The sequence below is a fragment of the Exserohilum turcica genome (assembly GCF_000359705.1).
Source record: "Exserohilum turcica Et28A unplaced genomic scaffold SETTUscaffold_14, whole genome shotgun sequence".
Lineage (NCBI taxonomy): Eukaryota > Fungi > Ascomycota > Dothideomycetes > Pleosporales > Pleosporaceae > Exserohilum > Exserohilum turcicum.
The window spans coordinates 152,961-169,066 of NW_007359959.1; the positions used below are offsets into that span (position 1 = coordinate 152,961).

Below are 16,106 nucleotides of genomic sequence, written 5' to 3' on the forward strand. Positions count from 1 at the left end.
AGTGGTTCGATGGAAGAATATTCTATGTGGGCAGGGGAGACGGAGCAGCCGGATGCATGACGTTACATACATGCTAATCTCATCTTGCTGCCACGCCGTCCCGTGGCATAAAAGCGCCTGGCGGTAAGCCATGTGGCCAGTAGCACAAGAATGCTGCACTGCCGTTTTGGGCAATGTGCCTGATTTAGAGTTGATACATGCTGCATGCCGTGGGCCGGGCGCGCTGCCGCAATGCTCGGCAATACAAGTAAGTCGTCGGGTGATGCTTAAGCACAGCGTCGCTGGGGTGCAAGCATCGACGCATGACTCGGCAGCCTGGCCATTCTCAGCACGGCCACTGGGACTTTTTGACCGTCATGGGCATGCCGTCGCGTGGCTGGGCTTCAAAGAACCACTCTTGGAAGGCTCTGTCCCCAAACGTCAAGTCGAGGTCGAACCACTCTAGCCTAGGCGTCTTGTTGGGCTTGACGTCTGTGCAGGCAAAGTCAAACTCGCGAGCAGTTAGCAGCAGGACTATCAAAACCTCATCCATGGCCAGCGGCTGGCCCAGGCACGCCCGAGGCCCCCGCTCAAATGGGCGCCATGCATGGCGGGGGAAATCCTCGCGCATGTACCGCTCGGGATCGAATTTGAGGGGCTCTGCCCGTCACGTCAGAATCTGGTCGGCGCTTGGAGCCATGGCACGGGAATTGCCTCACCTGCGAACAGCTTGGGATCCATGTGTATCGCCATCTGAACAGGGCAGATCATGTGATGCTTGGCTGGCCACTCCTGGCCCCGGTAGGCAACGGTATCGATTCCTTCGCGTGCAGTGTTGCCGATCGGATAGAAGCGGAGAATTTCCTTGGCCACACCCTTGGTGTACACCAGCTCGTTGAGCTTGCTGGGATGGGCCTTGAGAATCTCGTAGCTCGCCTCAATGCCCGGTGCAAACACGCGGTCATGCTCCTCTCGCATCTTTCCAACCACGTCGGGATGCACACTCAGCAGCATGGTGCCAAAGCAGATGGTATCCGATGTTGTGCCGCTGCCAGCGACGAGCAGCGTCTTGACCTGCGTGACGGCGTCTTGGAGGAATTGAGGGTCCAGGCTGGTGCTCTCGCTCTTCCCGGGCCCTGCGAGATAGTCTCGTAGCATAAGGTCCATGATGCCCAGTCCCCGCTTGCCAGAGAGATCCAGCTTGTCGCCTGAAATTACGCCAACGTCAGCATGCGACTTATGCGAAACGAAACAAATGGAGGTGACGTGGACCGAGATTGCACTTACGCTTCACAATCTCGAATCGTTCCTTGATAAGCTCGGCGATGTTGGCGTCCAGTTTGCGCCGTTCCGAGTCGCGCCTTGCATTGACAAAAAAGTTGCGGACCAGGTTGAATGACTCTCGCGTCGTCCTGTGGGCGCGACACATGTTGTGGAAATGCTGTAGGGCGGGACTGCCGTCGGCCTGGGCATTGAGCGAGCGCCCAAACGTCGCAGTGCCAATGACATCAAACGTCAGGTGCTGCGTGAAGTCTTCGAGCCGGAACGTCTCTCCCGACTGCGCCTTCTCGTGCAGAATCGACCGGAACTTGAGCACTTCATCCGCCACGGCCGGCCTCATGGCGGTGGTGTGCGAGATGGAAAAGGCCGGGCTGAGCATTCTGTGCAGATGCTTCCAGCGCGGTCCGTCTACGCTGACAATGTTGCCAGCTCCAAGCATGGGATCCATGGTGACGCCCTCCATACGATGCTTCGGATGGTTGCGGTGGGCCGTCACGTGGAGAGCGACGTCGTGGTCTGTCACCACCATCTGGCCGTCTGCTATGGGCCACAAGTCGAGATAGAAGACCCCGGGCATGTTGTACTTCCTGGCAATGGTGGTAACGGCGACTTGATAGTGGCCGTAGCTGGGAAGCATGGCGAAGGCCTCGCCAAACAGCTTGAGGTGGCCAAACAGGAAGCTGTGGGGCGGCTTGGGCTGCACCAAAGGTTAGCACATGTCTTCACCACGCCTGCGATGGCCGATGTTCACGGACGAGGTCTCTGTAGAAGCGCCGCACTTGGACCAGCCGGATGAGGCCGTAGCTGAGGGCTGCGAGGACGCCTGAAAAGGCCATTGTGGCCCATGGGAGGCCGCCGAGCGCCATTGGGGGCGGGCGAGAGGGAGGTGCTGGTCCAAGTATGCGCGAGAGAAGAGGATATAGAGTTTACGGAGCGGCGGCCACGGACAGCCGCTGACGCCAATGCGTGGTGTTGTGCGGTGCGGTGCTGGGCGTGTTGCCTAAGCTGCGGCCCCTGCAGTCTGCTAGCATTGCCTATTACTTAAGTACTTAGTAGGTATCCACCGGGGCCTAATTTTCGCCATCGTCGCCATCGTCCTCAGCATCCTCAGCATCCTCGGCATCCTCGGCATCCTCATCCTCTAAGGGATCCCATCAAAAACAATCTTTTCCCGCGCCGCCGCCTTCATCTTGTCGTCCAGCAGCGACATCAGCACCCCGTCGATGCCCTCCTTGAGCCACGTAGCGTCGTGCGCGAGCGCTATGTGAGCCCCATGGTCGGTTTCCAAGGCTTTCAGCCTGCTCATTGTGTCTTTCGCCGACACAACATCGGTGTGCAGCGACACTGGCTTCGCCCCCGGTCCTGGGAAATGGGCGATTGCATGCCTTCCCTCGAGCAGGTCCCTATTCTGTCAGCACACACACACACACAGCAACGCAGCGCACCCAGGAACACCCTACCTCGAATGGCAGCCTAGCTCACCCATGGGCAATTAGTCGAGACTCTGCACGGCGTCGGAAAAAAACAACTTACAGTCGCTCCCAAGCACTACCCAGGCGCCGTCTTGCAGTCTCGCTGCCGCAGCCATGTTGCCTGGCATATGTCCCGGGGCATCCAGAACCCAGAAACTGCCATCACCAAAGTAGTCGAGGGCTCTTTCAAACGTGCCAAAGGGCTTCCATGGGCCCTGCAGTTCTTCCCAGTCCTCGGTCGCATGGTCGGGATCGAAGAAGCGCCCATCCCACTGCAGACTGGCATCTTTCCAGTGGCCTGGCTCGCATGCTGCTTTGGTGCCCGGGCCAAAGTACGCTTTCGCATTTGGGAACACGTCACTGATAGGTCGGCAGTGGTCCCAGTGAGCGTGACTGCGTCGTGCTTAGCTAATGCGTCTTATTTCCCTTTCTCGCCAGCACATACCTGAAGAGGATGGTGTCAATGTCCTTGGCTGCAACACCTCTTTCGCACAACTGCTGCACAATGCTACGTCTGGGGCCGACATGGTTGCAGCCATCCAGCACCTTGTTCACCCATGGCGTGTAGCAGCTCCGGTCCTGTGAGGTTCAGCTGGGTGTACTCAGGAGAGTTTCGCCAATACTCGAGCACTAACCCCGTCGAGCCCTAGGTCCCAAAGTATATGTCTTCCCTTGTGCGCGATGTAGAAGGCCCAGTTGTACATGCGAAAAGTGCCCTTTTGCCCAGCATGCATCATGCTCAGGTCGCCGATGAAGCTGCCGCCATCAAGCAATGCGAGGCTGACGGAAGCCTCCGTGCATGGCAAAGCGGCCTTTGCTAGTCCCATGATGCTACCAACTGGGAATATCAAGACGCAAGTCACTTTCTCTGTTGAATTTACATCACCGCCATGCCATGCGTGCTTATCAATGCCAAAGTACCGGCCAGGGCCAGCCCACGCCAATCAAGCGCCATATTGCAGCCATGCTGCATATGTGCAGGCCATATCCTCCACGTCTCCGAGCGCCTTGTATGGCGGCTCGCCTCAGCCCCACCAAATCCTCTCTCGCCAACACGTGCACGAGCGGGGTAAATTGCCCTCTACCCCAACAACATCGCTCCGCTCCCATCCGACCGCGTACCTTCACGAAGCCGATGCCGATACACCTGACACTGTGATGCTACGCTCTCCAACACTCTCTCCTTCGGCATTCTTTCCTCCCACCTTCTCGCAGCAATAGCCATGTCCGCCACTTTGCATCATCCGCAGCTCGGCAAAGTGACTGGAAATCAGCGAGACGGCGTAGCCCAATTTCTCGGCCTCAAATATGCCTCGGTTGAAGACCGCTTTGCTGCCCCTCAGTTGCTAGACAAATATGCTGCAGGAAACATAGACGCTACTCAATTCGGGTGCGGAACATGTGATTATCCTTCTGCCCGACAGTAGTCACTGACTGAGTCTAGACCTCCTCCCGTATCGCCCGTCGGCGCCATCAACGACGAATTCGGCTTCATCCAGCACTCTCTACCACTCCCACATGTTCCGCAGCATTCGGATCTTGAAGGCCTGAATCTCAACATTACTGTCCCTACAAACAAGGATGGCTCAATTGACGCAAATGCAAAACTACCAGTCTACGTATTCATCCACGGAGGCGGGTTTGTTGTTGGAAGCAGTTGGTACCCGCACTACGACGCTGCTGCCATTGTGAAATTATCGGTTGAAAAGAAGAAGCCCATGATCGGAATCACAATCAAGTAGGTTTGCGCAACGGTTCTATCGTAGCCCGCTTGCTAAGACAATCAGTTACCGACTAGGCGCCACGGGATTCATGACATCAGCTGAACTACGGAAGGCGGGATACAAAGCGAACAATGGCCTTCACGACCAGCGTGTTGCATTGCGGTGGATCCAAAAATTCATAGCTGGTTTTGGTGGTGACCCAGACGAGATCACAGCATGTGGAGAGAGTGCTGGCGGCTGTACGTTTTCCTTTCTGCTGTTTGGACGCCCGACTAAACCCCCCAGACTCGGTGTCAATGTTGCTCGGCTCGAAAGAGCCGCTGATGAAGCGGTGTCTGAGCACAGGAGGAGCAATACTACTTTTCAAGCCAATCCCAGAATCTGTCGCAGAGTCATCGTACCAACAGATTATCAAAGAACTTGGGTTAGCCGATCTATCCCCAGAAGATCGCATCAAAGCACTCTTAAGTTTGCCAGTCGATGATCTCTGGCAGAAACTACCAAAATCAGCGCCCATGTTCCCTACAGTCGACGGCGATACCGTTCCCGGCATTCCCAGCTTTCTGAGCGTTTCGTCAAAGGATGATCACCCCGCATTCCCGTTCCCGGGCCGGAAATGGTGCAAGGCCTTGATGATTGGAGAGTCTAAACTCGATGTCTGTCGTCTCTCTGTATTACATGATGAAGGGAATGTTGACAAAAATTAGGCAAACATCCTCGCGTACACAGTCCTAGATGCCCGTAATCCCGGTATCGGTCAGAAGTTCATCGATGCGTGCAACAAGTCGTTATCTGCCCACCCAGAATTGGTTCAAGAACTGCTTGAGGTCTATAAAATCACTCCTTCATCTTCAGATGACGAAGCACTGCTTGCCATCCTGCGCTTTGCATCTGAAATCTGCTTCTACGCCCCCGCCCGCGCATTTGCCCAGGGTTGGCCAAACACGCCCAATGCAAAATTGTTTCTCTACCACTTCAATGAGGGCATACCGTGGGAAGGCCGTTTCAAGGGTGAAGCTGGCCATATCCTCGACGTAGCATACTTGTTCCAGAACTTCAACGAACACCTGGATGATGCGCAGCTCAAAGTTGCCAAAGAATACGCAGAAGATTTTATCAAGTTTGTCAACGGCGAGGATCCGTGGCCACCTGTGCAGCAGGACAAACTGGGCGGAAAGGTATATGGACCCAGCGCTGATGGAGTGACGAGTAGGTGGGTCCCAGATGGTGCACCAGTGAAGCTTTCGAGGGACGATCGTTTGTTGAAGCTTGGTGAGAAGATTGGCTTTGACGCAATTCTGGGTACGTTTGAAAAATTCTTTCAAGGGCAATGGGAACAGCACAGGCTATCCTGAACTGTAGGAATTGTAGGAGAAGAGCAATTTTGTCCAGCAAGAGACGTTCTAGGCAATGTGCTGTCATTACAGACTCTCAGGTTATGATGATGGGAACCATACTCAGCCAAACAATCTAACGCTACGAGTTGCAAGGCCAAAATCTCCGCTGCATGCCAAAGCGTCACCAGCTCAACTCCACCTTCTACACTATTTGCTGCCCCCCTCCACACTTTCCAACGACGCATATGCCGGTGCAGGTACATCCTCACTGATATCACCCCACGCCGACCAATGCTTCCACACCAAGTTCCTCGCCTCGACCTCGTCCGCAATGGCAATCGCCATATCTGCCACACTAATGCCCGTCAGCCTACCCTCAAACATATCGTCGCCTTCCTTCTGCTCCCCCACCAACACCATCTCATCCACACTAATCTCGTACTTGCCAACCCGCTTGCCAGGCCGATACAAGGCCGGCGGCGACACAAAACTCCACTCAAACGACGTCCTGTCCTCAAAAAACATGTACGCAGTGCGTCCCGCCTTGATAAAGTCGCTCGCTGTGTCCTTTTGCCGAATCTGCTTCTCGTACTCTGCGATGACAGCGGCGTCTTCTGCGCTCTTGGGCGAAGCCAGGCGCGCGGTGCGGTACCGCCGTAGACTAGTTCCGAGGATGCCCAGCCGCTCTTCCATGTACGCAATGTGTGCGAGCGAGGTGGAGATTGTGCGGCGGTATGCGAGGAAGAAGTCGGGGTGGTCGACGCAGGGGAGCGTGGTGCCGGGGATGTGGAGCGAGCCGGCACCGCCGACGAAGAGAAAGTAGCGCGCGGGCTGGAGCTTGTATGCTAGGATTATTTTGCGGACCGCTTCTAGGAAGGGCACTTGAGGCGGATCATGTCAGCTTTGGATAATCATAGCTCTTGTACTCTGAAAGTTCCCATGTTTTACTTCTTTGGTTAGAACGGCCAACTCCTCCAACGGTATCATTATAGTATCACGATAATTATTCAAGAATCAGATTCAAGAAGGAAACAGAAACATACTATAAAGCAGCGCCCCCACGCCTGCTGTATGTGGCCCAAATTCACACACCAACACATCAATTCCCTTGTATGTCTCTGCTATCTCTTCAATCGGTGCATTGTCTATGTCCACAGAGCGAGGAATGTAACGCTCATGTTTACCCAGCTTGGATGGGTTGCGCGAAATCCCAATCACAGTATGGCCTCGATTGAGGAGTTCGACGGCGAGGTATGAGCCTCCGAAGCCTGCAGGACCAATTACGCCGACTTTGAGGGGTGACGAGGCTGGCATGTCTGGAATGAATACTAGGTTCTTGACAATGTTACTTATTTTAGCAGTGACTTGTCAAAAAGAAAATGCAAATTCAATGCGAAAAACTACTCAGTTACCTCATGATACTCCGTTCTGTCTTGTGGTAATTATCTAATAATTACCCATCTATTGATCATTATCGGAATTCTGCTGATGCAGACATCCTGGTTGCAACACAGCGGATGTATTGCGCCGAGGCTGGGACGGTTGGGGAAATTGTGTTGGGGAAGTGAGGGGTGCGTGTGGGGCAGTGTACTTAGGGAACTTGGATGCGGGGGTTGGGTACAGCTCAACAGGAAGCTTGTGTGTAGGCAGGCAGCGGAAACGGCGAAAGTATTGCAATTCAGAGTTCCAAATCGACATTTGCTGTGATTACAGTACCAAAAGCTGAGAGTCGCGTGTCAAGGAAGCAATATGTCCAACAAGATGGAGGATAACTACGCATTCATCGGCATGTACATTTCCACAACCAAATCCAAAAAAAACACCAATTGACAAGCAAATGCAGGCCTAGGAGCAATGGGCTACGGAATGGCCTCCAATATCCGCTGCAAAATGTCTCCATCCGCAACCCTCTACATAAATGACATCAATATATCAGCCTGCACGCGCTTCCAATCCGAATACGCATCCTACGGGCCCATAGAGATCGTTTCGAGCGCACGAGAAGCCGCCGAAAACGCCGCTACCCTCTTATCCATTGTCCCAGCCGCGGTAGATGTAAGGAAAGTCTATCTAGACGAGGAGACGGGCGTCATTGCCGCGCGGAACAACAGCGACAGATTACTTCTCGAATGCAGCACCATCGACGTGCAAACCACAAAGGAAATCGGGACCGCACTCGCAGCCGCACAAAAAGGTACATATATTGATGCACCTGTCTCCGGTGGCGTCCCCGCCGCGCAAGCCGGCACTCTCGCCACATTAATCGGACACCCAGCACCGTCCTCCTCGTCCTCGCCAGCAAGCCCCCTATCCACCCGTCTCTCCCACACACTCTCCATGCTAGGCCCAGACTCAAAACGCTTCTACCTATCGAGCCTGGGCGCGGGCCTCACCGCGAAAATCGCAAACAACTACCTCTCCGGCACGATTCTGCTTGCCACCGCCGAAGCCCTCGCCCTCGGCGTAGGCCACGGCCTCGACCCAAAGGATCTCTACGCCGTCATAAGATCTAGCACGGGGCAGTCATGGATGTGCGACCATGTAATGCCCATCCCCAATGTGCAGACGGAATACTGGGTTCCGAGTAACAGTGGGTATAAGCCTGGCTTCAAGACGCAGATGATGATCAAGGATCTAGGCCTGGGCGTTGAGAGTGCAAGGCAGGTGGGTGTAAAGTGCAGTATGGCGGAGAGAGCGGTGCAGGTGTGGGAAGAGGCGGCGGGCGATGAGCGTTGTAGGGATCGCGATGGGAGTAGCATTTATTTGCATGTTGGGGGCACACTGCCCGAGGGTCATGAAGATAAGGGGAAGAAGAGTGAGAATGGGTCGTGGGAATTTGTGGATTAAATATCACCAAGCAGGTGCACGGAATTTGTTGTTCCGTCACGAACACGAATTGGATAATTTCAAACTAGGAGTGCAATGGCGACTGTACATCGTAAAATTTGAAATAGCATAAACTTGAAGATAACTCATCATACGCTTTTTGTTTCGACATTGCATCATACATTCATCTCCTTCAGGTTCTCGCTGACCTTGAACGGTGCCTCAGTCTTGCTCCTGATTTCATCCACTGTAACGCCCTTTGCGTGCTCCGTCAGTGTGAGTCCTTCCACGCGATCGCACTCGAAGACCGCCAGATCTGTAATGATTGTGCTGACACACTTTTGCCCTGTCAGGGGGAATGTGCATTGCTTGAGGATCTTGGGGTTGCCCTTCTTGTCAACGTGTTCCATTGTAATGACAACCTTGGTCTGAGTGGGGTTTGCGACAAGGTCCATGGCGCCGCCAATGCCCTTGACCTTTCCAGGAAGCATGAAGTTGGCCAAGTCTAAGTTGGAATTAGAATCTAGGTTGCATCTTTGGTGAAAGAAATGGAGACTTACCTCCAAATTGATTTACTTGCATGGCGCCGAGCATTGCGACGTCTATCCGTCCTGAACGGATCATACCAAATGACTCGTGGCTTCCAAATGTTGATGCGCCCTTGATGAGTGTGACGGTTTCTTTACCAGCATTGATCAGGTCTGGGTCCTGTAATTACGTCAGTTCCAAACTTGCACACAGTGGGATGTTCGTGAACATACCTCCTCTCCAGGCTTGGGGTACCGACCCATACCCAAAATGCCGTTTTCCGACTCGAGAATAATCTCGGTACCCTCGGGCAGGAAAGCGGGTGCTGCAAGCGGCATTCCAATACCAAGGTTGACATACATGCCGTCTTTGAGTTCTTGTGCCGCACGCTTGATGATACGCTCGCGCTTCTGTGATGCTTCTGACGATCCTGCTGCATGGTTAGTGACTGAAGGCCTCATCTGCTACCACCACCTGAAACATACCACCTTCCAATAGCGCCTTCTTCTGCTCCTCCGGACTCTTCCAGAAGACCTTCCTCTCGATTTCCTTGCCTACAGTGCTCTTAATGACCTTCTTGACATAGATGCCCTGGAGGTGGATATCCTCTGGCGCAATCTCGCCATCCTCGACAATCTCATCTGCCTCGACAATTGTCATTTTTGCGTTTTTGCCCATGGCTTCGTTGAAGTTGTTTTGTGCTTTACGGAACTGACAGTTGCCCAGACGATCGGCCTTGGCAACCTTGACAAAGGCGTAGTCACCAAAGATGGCCTCTTCCATAACATAAGACTTTCCATTGAACTCGCGGGTTTCCTTTGGGGGTGCCATCTTGGCGATTGTTCCGTCAGTGTTGTAGCGGACGGGAAGTTCACCGGTTTGCACTGCATTCTGTTAGTCATAGAAATCTTGATCTCTTGTACGTTCAGCCTACACACCTATTGTTCCGTATGCAGCAGGTGTGTAGAATGCTGGCACACCCGCAGCACCCGCAGCGCATTTCTCAGCAATGGTACCCTGGGGAGTCAACTGCAGACTCAATTGGCCCTTCAAGTACATTTGCTCAAACACCTTGTTGTCTCCAATGTAACTCGCAATCATGGTGCCAATCTGCTTGGTCTCCAGAAGCTGACCCAGTCCAACGCCAGGCATACCCGCGTTGTTGCTAACAACCGTGAAGTTTGTGAGGTCGGATCGGTCGCGGAGAGCATTGATGAGGGTGTTTGGCACCCCAGAGAAACCGAAGCCGCCGACCAGTAGAGTAGAGTCAGACTTCATGTCTTTGATAGCTTCCTCGGCGGAGGAGACTATCTTGTTGATTGCTGGTCGTGATGCGCTGGCGGAGAAGAAGCGCATGCCCGTGGCTGGGCCGCGGCGACGCGCCGCAAAGAGGAGAGATCTTTGCATCGTGAAAGAGTTTGATTGCTGAGAGCCACGAATTGACGTCCAAGTGAGTCTGCTTCACTTTGTGCAACCCGTTCGAGATATGTAGTGGACTTTGTGAATGTAGGCACGAGATCGCTACAGCCCCGCCGTGAGACCTTGGTGTCTTGGGTCGTCAATGTTAAAAACTCGAAAGAAATTGTGGTGGTCAGGTGTTTGGTGCGGAGATGACGCTCCCCACACAGGTAGCACGAGGGCATGCATCATCACTGTCACTAGCCATTTGGGGTAGACCGATGCAAATGCCGCTCCAGCTCTGGTGGCGGGTAAGCAAGTCTCCACAATCGGACGTGGGAGAGAGTTTAGCCGAGTTGACTGCGGAGGTTGCGGGCAACATGTGACATGATTGGCTGCATCCGTGTCGGACCGCGGAGGTGGAAAAGGTTTCCGCCGCTGCCGTGGAAAACATTTCCGCTCACTGAAGAGACAGGGACATGGCTGCTCCATATGCCAGCGCACACCGGAAGCTGCTTGGATTGCACGGTGCAAGTATGATTGCCACAGCATGTGGTTTTGATTGGGTTGTCATAGCTACTCTACACTATCTCGATGCTAAATGAGCCTTGGTCGGCCTTTGGCGAATACATCAGTAGAGACTGCGCACAATGTCCTGACCTGCAGCATGTGTCAGTCTTTGAGTATCAAGGGAGCTGATTGAATAACCTACAGCTAGCGAATTCCTTGTGATCTTTGGAAAGCAGTGCGCGCATCGCAATAGCTTCTATCTCGGCATCGCTTTTTGGGACGTTGTACTGCTACGGTGTTAGTAATGATCACTCAAGCATGTTGAAGCTACCTACAGCTGTCAACGTAGTCTTGTGTCCCAGCTCCTCAACAAGGCCAGCAATGGCATCAGCAACGATGTGTGAGTCCTTTTCGTCGCTACCAGTGCTCTGCTTGCCAATGTATGGAATGATTCTGGCAATCTGCTTCGCTTCCTCTGGGTCGCTGGCCTTGGAATGGATCGTGGCTGCCAGGCTGAGGCAGCTAGTCATACCATGGGGAATAGAATATGTGGCTCCTATGGCATGGCCGATTCTGTGACTGAGACCAACTCCGCCAGCATAGAGGAAGGGGAAAAGCGATGAATAGCAAGCAATGAACAGCTTTGTGCGAACCTCGGCATCGTTCGGGTTGGCTTTCGACTGTGGAAGGTAAGTGAAAAGGTCCTTGACAGCTTCCAGAGCCAAGCGCTTTGTGGGAACTTCAGACGCAGGTGGGTGGTACATCAGCTCTACCGCGTGATCTAGCGAGCGCATCTGAAGTCACGTCAGTCGGCGTCACTAAACATACTCCTAGTGGCAGGTATGTTTCATACTCCCGTGCTAGTCCAGAGGTCCATAGGTGTATACAAAGCAAGATCTCCATCATAAACCACCGCTGGTGCCGGTCAGAACATGCTCAAGCTTCCTGGGTTGGTTCGCTTCTCACCCTTTGGCACAAGTTCTGGGTTTCTAACCGCAATCTTGTGCTTCTCTTCGTTGGTGTATCCGGCGTTTTGTGTCGTCTCCGCCACACTGAGCGTGGTTGGAACGGCGATGTTGGGTATCCATTTTCCTGTCTCCTCGTGAATGCTGTACGCAATCGTTTTGGCTGCATCGATAGGCGATCCGCCTCCTATCGATACAAGGATATCGCATCCTGACTTTGCCATCAGGGAGGTGGCCTCTCTGATGTCTTCAATTGGCCTGCATGGTGTTGGTGTCTAAGGCAAACACGAATGGCAGTATACATACGAATGCTGTCTGATCTTGCTAAATGTTCCGCCATGAGCAGATCCAAGAGTCTTCTCGATGTTCTTGATCACCGGTGTCTTCTCGTAGAGCGATCGGCCCGTGATGATGAAAGCCTTGGTCGCACCGAGCTCTTCAATGACGTCTAATAGCTGATTACTTGTTCCTGGTAGAGAATTAGTTGGTTGTATTAAGCATGTAGCAAAAACACGCTTACCATTTCCGTAGATCATGAGCTTGATAGGCGAGGCTCTGTACACTCCCCTGAGAGACGAGTCGACGCGGCCATCCTGGTACTTGTTCGGGACAGCCATCGTATAACGGCGCGTTTGTGTCAGTGTGCGTGAAAGGATTTTGCGAGTGGGCTGTTGTGTCTTGGTGCCGGCCTGCTGCGCTATGCATCAGCGTCGCACTGCATACTTAAGCCGCCATGGAGGGGTCGGTCTGGCGTCGCCCCACACGGACAGTCACTCCGCCACAGCTGGCACCGCGGCAATAACCGGTGATCCCGGCACTATGGTTGGAGCATGCACTACATAGTGCGCCTTTTTGGTCGTGGTAAATCTGCGACAATCTGGAGGCACTTGCAAAGATGGCGACTTTCACAAAAGCTGCGCGGAGCATTCTTCAAAAGAGCCCAAATGATGTCGTCTTGCTTTCTGCCGTCAGATCACCAATCAATCGGAGCTTCAAGGGTGGATACAAAGATGCGCATCCCGAGGATATTCTAATGCCAGTGAGTTCTATCACTAATGTACCTCGGGAGATAACTAAGCAACAACAGGTAATGAAGGCCGCTGTACAACGGGCAGGCATAGAAAAGAGCGATGTAAACGACGTCATGATAGGAAATGTTCTTGCTGAACTGGGTTTCGCAAAGACGGGGCGCATGGCACTCAATCATGCTGGCTTCCCGAACTCGACGACGTTCCACACGGTCAATCGCCGGTGCTCGAGCAGCTTGCAAGCAATAACCCACATAGCACACTCCATCATGGTGGGCCAGATAGATGTGGGGCTTGCTGGCGGTGTGGAAAGCATGTCGAGGAATTACAGCTCGCGGGGCATCCCGACAGACGTTTCGCCCACTCTCTTGGGATCAAACGTCAAGGATGCCCACGATTGCCTTATGCCCATGGGCATTACGTCGGAAAATGTGGCAGAAAGATACAATGTCGATCGAAAGTCGCAAGACGAATACGCTGTACGAAGTCACGGTCGCGCCAGTCGCGCGCAGAAGGAAGGTCGCTTCGATTGGGAGACTGTTTCTGTAAAGGTTCAGAGGATCGATGAGGCGACTGGACAGCCGGCAGAGTTTGAAGTCACCAAGGACGACGGTATTCGCCACGGACTGACTTTTGAGAAAGTGTCCGGGCTGAAGCCTGTGTTTGGTGAGAATGGAAAAAGCACTGCTGGAAACTCGTAAGCTGCCCTTCTGGATCACTGACACAAGGCTGACGGTGCAGCTCTCAAATTTCCGACGGCGCATCTTCTACCATACTCGCGCGACGTTTATGGGCAGAAGAACGTGGGCTTCAGCCATTGGGCCGCTTTGTAGGCACGCAAGTCAAAGGCTGCGCGCCAGATGAAATGGGCATCAGCCCAGTCTTCGCCATACCTGCATTGCTCAAGTGGACGGGCGTAGAGCTCAAGGATATTGACGTGATTGAGCTGAACGAGGCGTTTGCGAGCCAGACGATTGCTTGCATCCGGAAACTTGGACTGGACGAAGATAGAGTAAATCCCAATGGCGGTGCCATAGCGCTTGGACACCCTACTGGGGCCACTGGGGCTCGCCAGACTGCGACGCTGTTCGGAGAGCTGCGACGCCAGGATAAGGAGCTTGGCATAGTAAGCATGTGTGCCAGCACTGGATTAGGCGTAGCCTCGTTGTTTGTTCGAGAGTCATAGCGGAAAATGAAGACCGGCAATTGATAATGGCGATGACCTTGGCACTCGTGATGGTGGTGGCGTGGTGGTGGTGGTGGTGGTGGTGGAGATGACGCGGTAGGGAACAAGCTTGACGCGTGACGCGGGGTCATGTGCCCAGCTCCGCCCGCTAGCCCTTTTCGGCACTCCGAAGCCAAGACCCGCCTCCTCTCCCCGGCACTGGCGCTGCCTTTCCCCACACGACACACTGCCACAGCACCATCAGCGTCCCACACGACGGCCTCCCACACAACCGCCTCCCACCGCCCGCCGCCTGGAGCCGCCATGTAGCGTCTGCAGAAGCGGCTCTTGCTCAAGGGTTTATCTCTCTTCGAGGCCCTTTGAGTTTGCGCCGCTCCAAAACTGCCCATCATGTTCTTGCTTCGGCGTGCCCCACTGCGTGTAGTACCACGTCTGACCCCCTTCCGACCCCAACGGCGACTGCTTGGCAGCGTCAGCGCAATTGACTCGGCCATCTTCCGCACTCTCTTTGGCACCGACGAGATCCGAAAGGTGTTTGACGACAAAGCATACATCGACCGGTGCGTCGACGCAGAAACCGCCTTGGCCAGGGCCCAGTCAAAATGCAATGTCATCCCGTCTCACATTGGAGAGGTGGTGACATCCAAAGCCCGGGAAGCACAGTTGGACTATGACAGGCTGCGTCGCGAGACTGAAATCGTGGGCTATCCCATCTTCCCACTGGTACGCCAACTGTCTGCATCGTGTGGGGATGAGGCTGGACGTTATGTGCATTGGGGAGCCACGACGCAGGATATCATGGACCTGGCGAGCATGTTGCAGATGAAGCAGGGCCTTCAGATTGTTGAGCGCACTCTTCGTTCGGTCATCAGAAACCTTGAGCACCTCTCTAAAAAGCACCGGGATACCCCCATGGCCGGCCGCACCCACCTGCAGCATGCTCTCCCCATCACTTTCGGACACAAATGCGCCATTTGGCTCTCTGGCTTCCAGAGACACCTCGAGCGGCTGGAGCAGCTAAGGGATCGCGCGTTGATGGTTCAGTTTGGAGGTGCTGCAGGATCCTTGGCTTCCCTGGGCTCGGGCGACGACGGCATCCGTGTTCGAAAAGAAATGGCAAAGGACCTTGGACTGACGGATCCTCCCATCACCTGGCATGTTGCACGAGACGGCGTTGCCGAAATCACAAATTACCTTGCCCTTGTTGGTGGATCTCTAGGGAAGCTCGCTCTCGACATTATCATCATGTCGTCAAATGAGCTTTCCGAGGTTTCGGAGCCATTTGTGCCACACCGAGGAGCATCATCGACCATGCCACAGAAAAGGAATCCCATATCAAGCGAAGTGATACTGGCAGCTTCTAAAATCCTGCGGTCAAACGCGGGCTTGGTGCTTGATGGCATGGTGTCGGACTTCGAGCGCGCCTCTGGCCCATGGCATCTCGAATGGGTAGCTGTCCCTGAAAGTTTTGTGATTGCTGTGGGCGCACTTAACCAGGCTGACTTTGCGCTTTCCGGTTTGGTTGTGAACCCTAAACAAATGCTCACAAACCTCTATTCCACAAGAGGCCTTATCGTGGCTGAGGCTGTCATGATGGGCCTTGCTCCACATGTGGGTCGCTCAAAAGCGCATGACGTGGTTTACGAGGCATGCAAGGAGAGTATCGAGAACGACACCAGTCTGTTGGAGGCGTTGCAAACACGGACTGAGATCACTGAGAAGATCTCCAACGAGGAGTTGAACGCGTTGTGTGACGCCAAGAACTACCTGGGCTCGTGCGGACTCATGGTTGACGAAGTGCTAGCTGCATCTAGATGAATCAAGCCATTTTCCTTACTAGTCGTCAAGCAGTATTAGCCAAATGCATGAACC

The 16,106-nt window shown here is 53.9% G+C and overlaps 9 protein-coding genes across 9 annotated transcripts; 4 read left to right on the forward strand and 5 right to left on the reverse strand.

Moving 5' to 3' along the window:
* Positions 1–24: 24 nt before the first annotated feature.
* Positions 25–2,126, reverse strand: SETTUDRAFT_176184 (uncharacterized protein; the record flags this gene model as incomplete). Its single annotated transcript, XM_008025220.1, has 4 exons — positions 25–639; positions 699–1,187; positions 1,267–1,957; positions 2,016–2,126. 4 exons carry the CDS (start codon positions 2,124–2,126, stop codon positions 326–328), a joined length of 1,605 nt encoding a protein of 534 aa, XP_008023411.1. The 3' UTR covers positions 25–325.
* Positions 2,127–2,360: 234 nt separating this feature from the next.
* On the reverse strand, positions 2,361–3,559 carry SETTUDRAFT_46347 (uncharacterized protein; the record flags this gene model as incomplete). Its single annotated transcript, XM_008025159.1, has 5 exons — positions 2,361–2,663; positions 2,721–2,733; positions 2,794–3,125; positions 3,178–3,311; positions 3,368–3,559. The coding sequence occupies 5 exons, from the start codon at positions 3,557–3,559 to the stop codon at positions 2,402–2,404; spliced, it is 933 nt and encodes a 310-aa protein (XP_008023350.1). The 3' UTR covers positions 2,361–2,401.
* Positions 3,560–3,955: 396 nt separating this feature from the next.
* SETTUDRAFT_167999 (uncharacterized protein) lies at positions 3,956–5,923 on the forward strand (the record flags this gene model as incomplete). Its single annotated transcript, XM_008025221.1, has 5 exons — positions 3,956–4,122; positions 4,177–4,470; positions 4,520–4,695; positions 4,742–5,112; positions 5,164–5,923. The coding sequence occupies 5 exons, from the start codon at positions 3,956–3,958 to the stop codon at positions 5,809–5,811; spliced, it is 1,656 nt and encodes a 551-aa protein (XP_008023412.1). The 3' UTR covers positions 5,812–5,923.
* A 77-nt stretch (positions 5,924–6,000) lies between these two features.
* Positions 6,001–7,107, reverse strand: SETTUDRAFT_106869 (uncharacterized protein; the record flags this gene model as incomplete). Its single annotated transcript, XM_008025222.1, has 2 exons — positions 6,001–6,674; positions 6,837–7,107. 2 exons carry the CDS (start codon positions 7,105–7,107, stop codon positions 6,001–6,003), a joined length of 945 nt encoding a protein of 314 aa, XP_008023413.1.
* Positions 7,108–7,659: 552 nt separating this feature from the next.
* SETTUDRAFT_106567 (uncharacterized protein) lies at positions 7,660–8,640 on the forward strand (the record flags this gene model as incomplete). Its single annotated transcript, XM_008025223.1, has 1 exon — positions 7,660–8,640. One exon carries the CDS (start codon positions 7,660–7,662, stop codon positions 8,638–8,640), a length of 981 nt encoding a protein of 326 aa, XP_008023414.1.
* Positions 8,641–8,795: 155 nt separating this feature from the next.
* SETTUDRAFT_46349 (uncharacterized protein) lies at positions 8,796–10,669 on the reverse strand (the record flags this gene model as incomplete). Its single annotated transcript, XM_008025160.1, has 5 exons — positions 10,086–10,669; positions 9,633–10,031; positions 9,381–9,577; positions 9,180–9,327; positions 8,796–9,124 (listed from the first exon to the last, which is right to left on the reverse strand). Exons 1-5 carry the CDS (start codon positions 10,552–10,554, stop codon positions 8,796–8,798), a joined length of 1,542 nt encoding a protein of 513 aa, XP_008023351.1. The 5' UTR covers positions 10,555–10,669.
* A 442-nt stretch (positions 10,670–11,111) lies between these two features.
* Positions 11,112–12,696, reverse strand: SETTUDRAFT_148137 (uncharacterized protein). The gene is made up of 7 exons (XM_008025224.1): positions 12,541–12,696; positions 12,327–12,489; positions 12,022–12,278; positions 11,909–11,970; positions 11,391–11,849; positions 11,258–11,342; positions 11,112–11,205 (listed from the first exon to the last, which is right to left on the reverse strand). The coding sequence occupies exons 1-7, from the start codon at positions 12,635–12,637 to the stop codon at positions 11,177–11,179; spliced, it is 1,152 nt and encodes a 383-aa protein (XP_008023415.1). The 5' UTR covers positions 12,638–12,696; the 3' UTR covers positions 11,112–11,176.
* A 219-nt stretch (positions 12,697–12,915) lies between these two features.
* Positions 12,916–14,234, forward strand: SETTUDRAFT_106003 (uncharacterized protein; the record flags this gene model as incomplete). The annotated part of the gene is made up of 3 exons (XM_008025225.1): positions 12,916–13,059; positions 13,108–13,745; positions 13,790–14,234. 3 exons carry the CDS (start codon positions 12,916–12,918, stop codon positions 14,232–14,234), a joined length of 1,227 nt encoding a protein of 408 aa, XP_008023416.1.
* A 390-nt stretch (positions 14,235–14,624) lies between these two features.
* Positions 14,625–16,055, forward strand: SETTUDRAFT_128394 (uncharacterized protein; the record flags this gene model as incomplete). The annotated part of the gene is made up of 1 exon (XM_008025226.1): positions 14,625–16,055. One exon carries the CDS (start codon positions 14,625–14,627, stop codon positions 16,050–16,052), a length of 1,428 nt encoding a protein of 475 aa, XP_008023417.1.
* Between the last annotated feature and the right edge of the window lie 51 nt (positions 16,056–16,106).

Excerpts from the sequence above, each read along its gene's own strand:
- SETTUDRAFT_148137 (XM_008025224.1), bottom strand. The coding sequence starts at position 12,637 with ATGGCTGTCCCGAACAAGTACCAGGATGGCCGCGTCGACTCGTCTCTC. Across the intron at positions 11,971-12,021 it reads CCCAGAACTTGTGCCAAAGG|CGGTGGTTTATGATGGAGAT; the intron begins GTGAGAAGCGAA and ends GACCGGCACCAG. Across the intron at positions 11,850-11,908 it reads ACCTCTGGACTAGCACGGGA|ATGCGCTCGCTAGATCACGC; the intron begins GTATGAAACATA and ends ACGTGACTTCAG.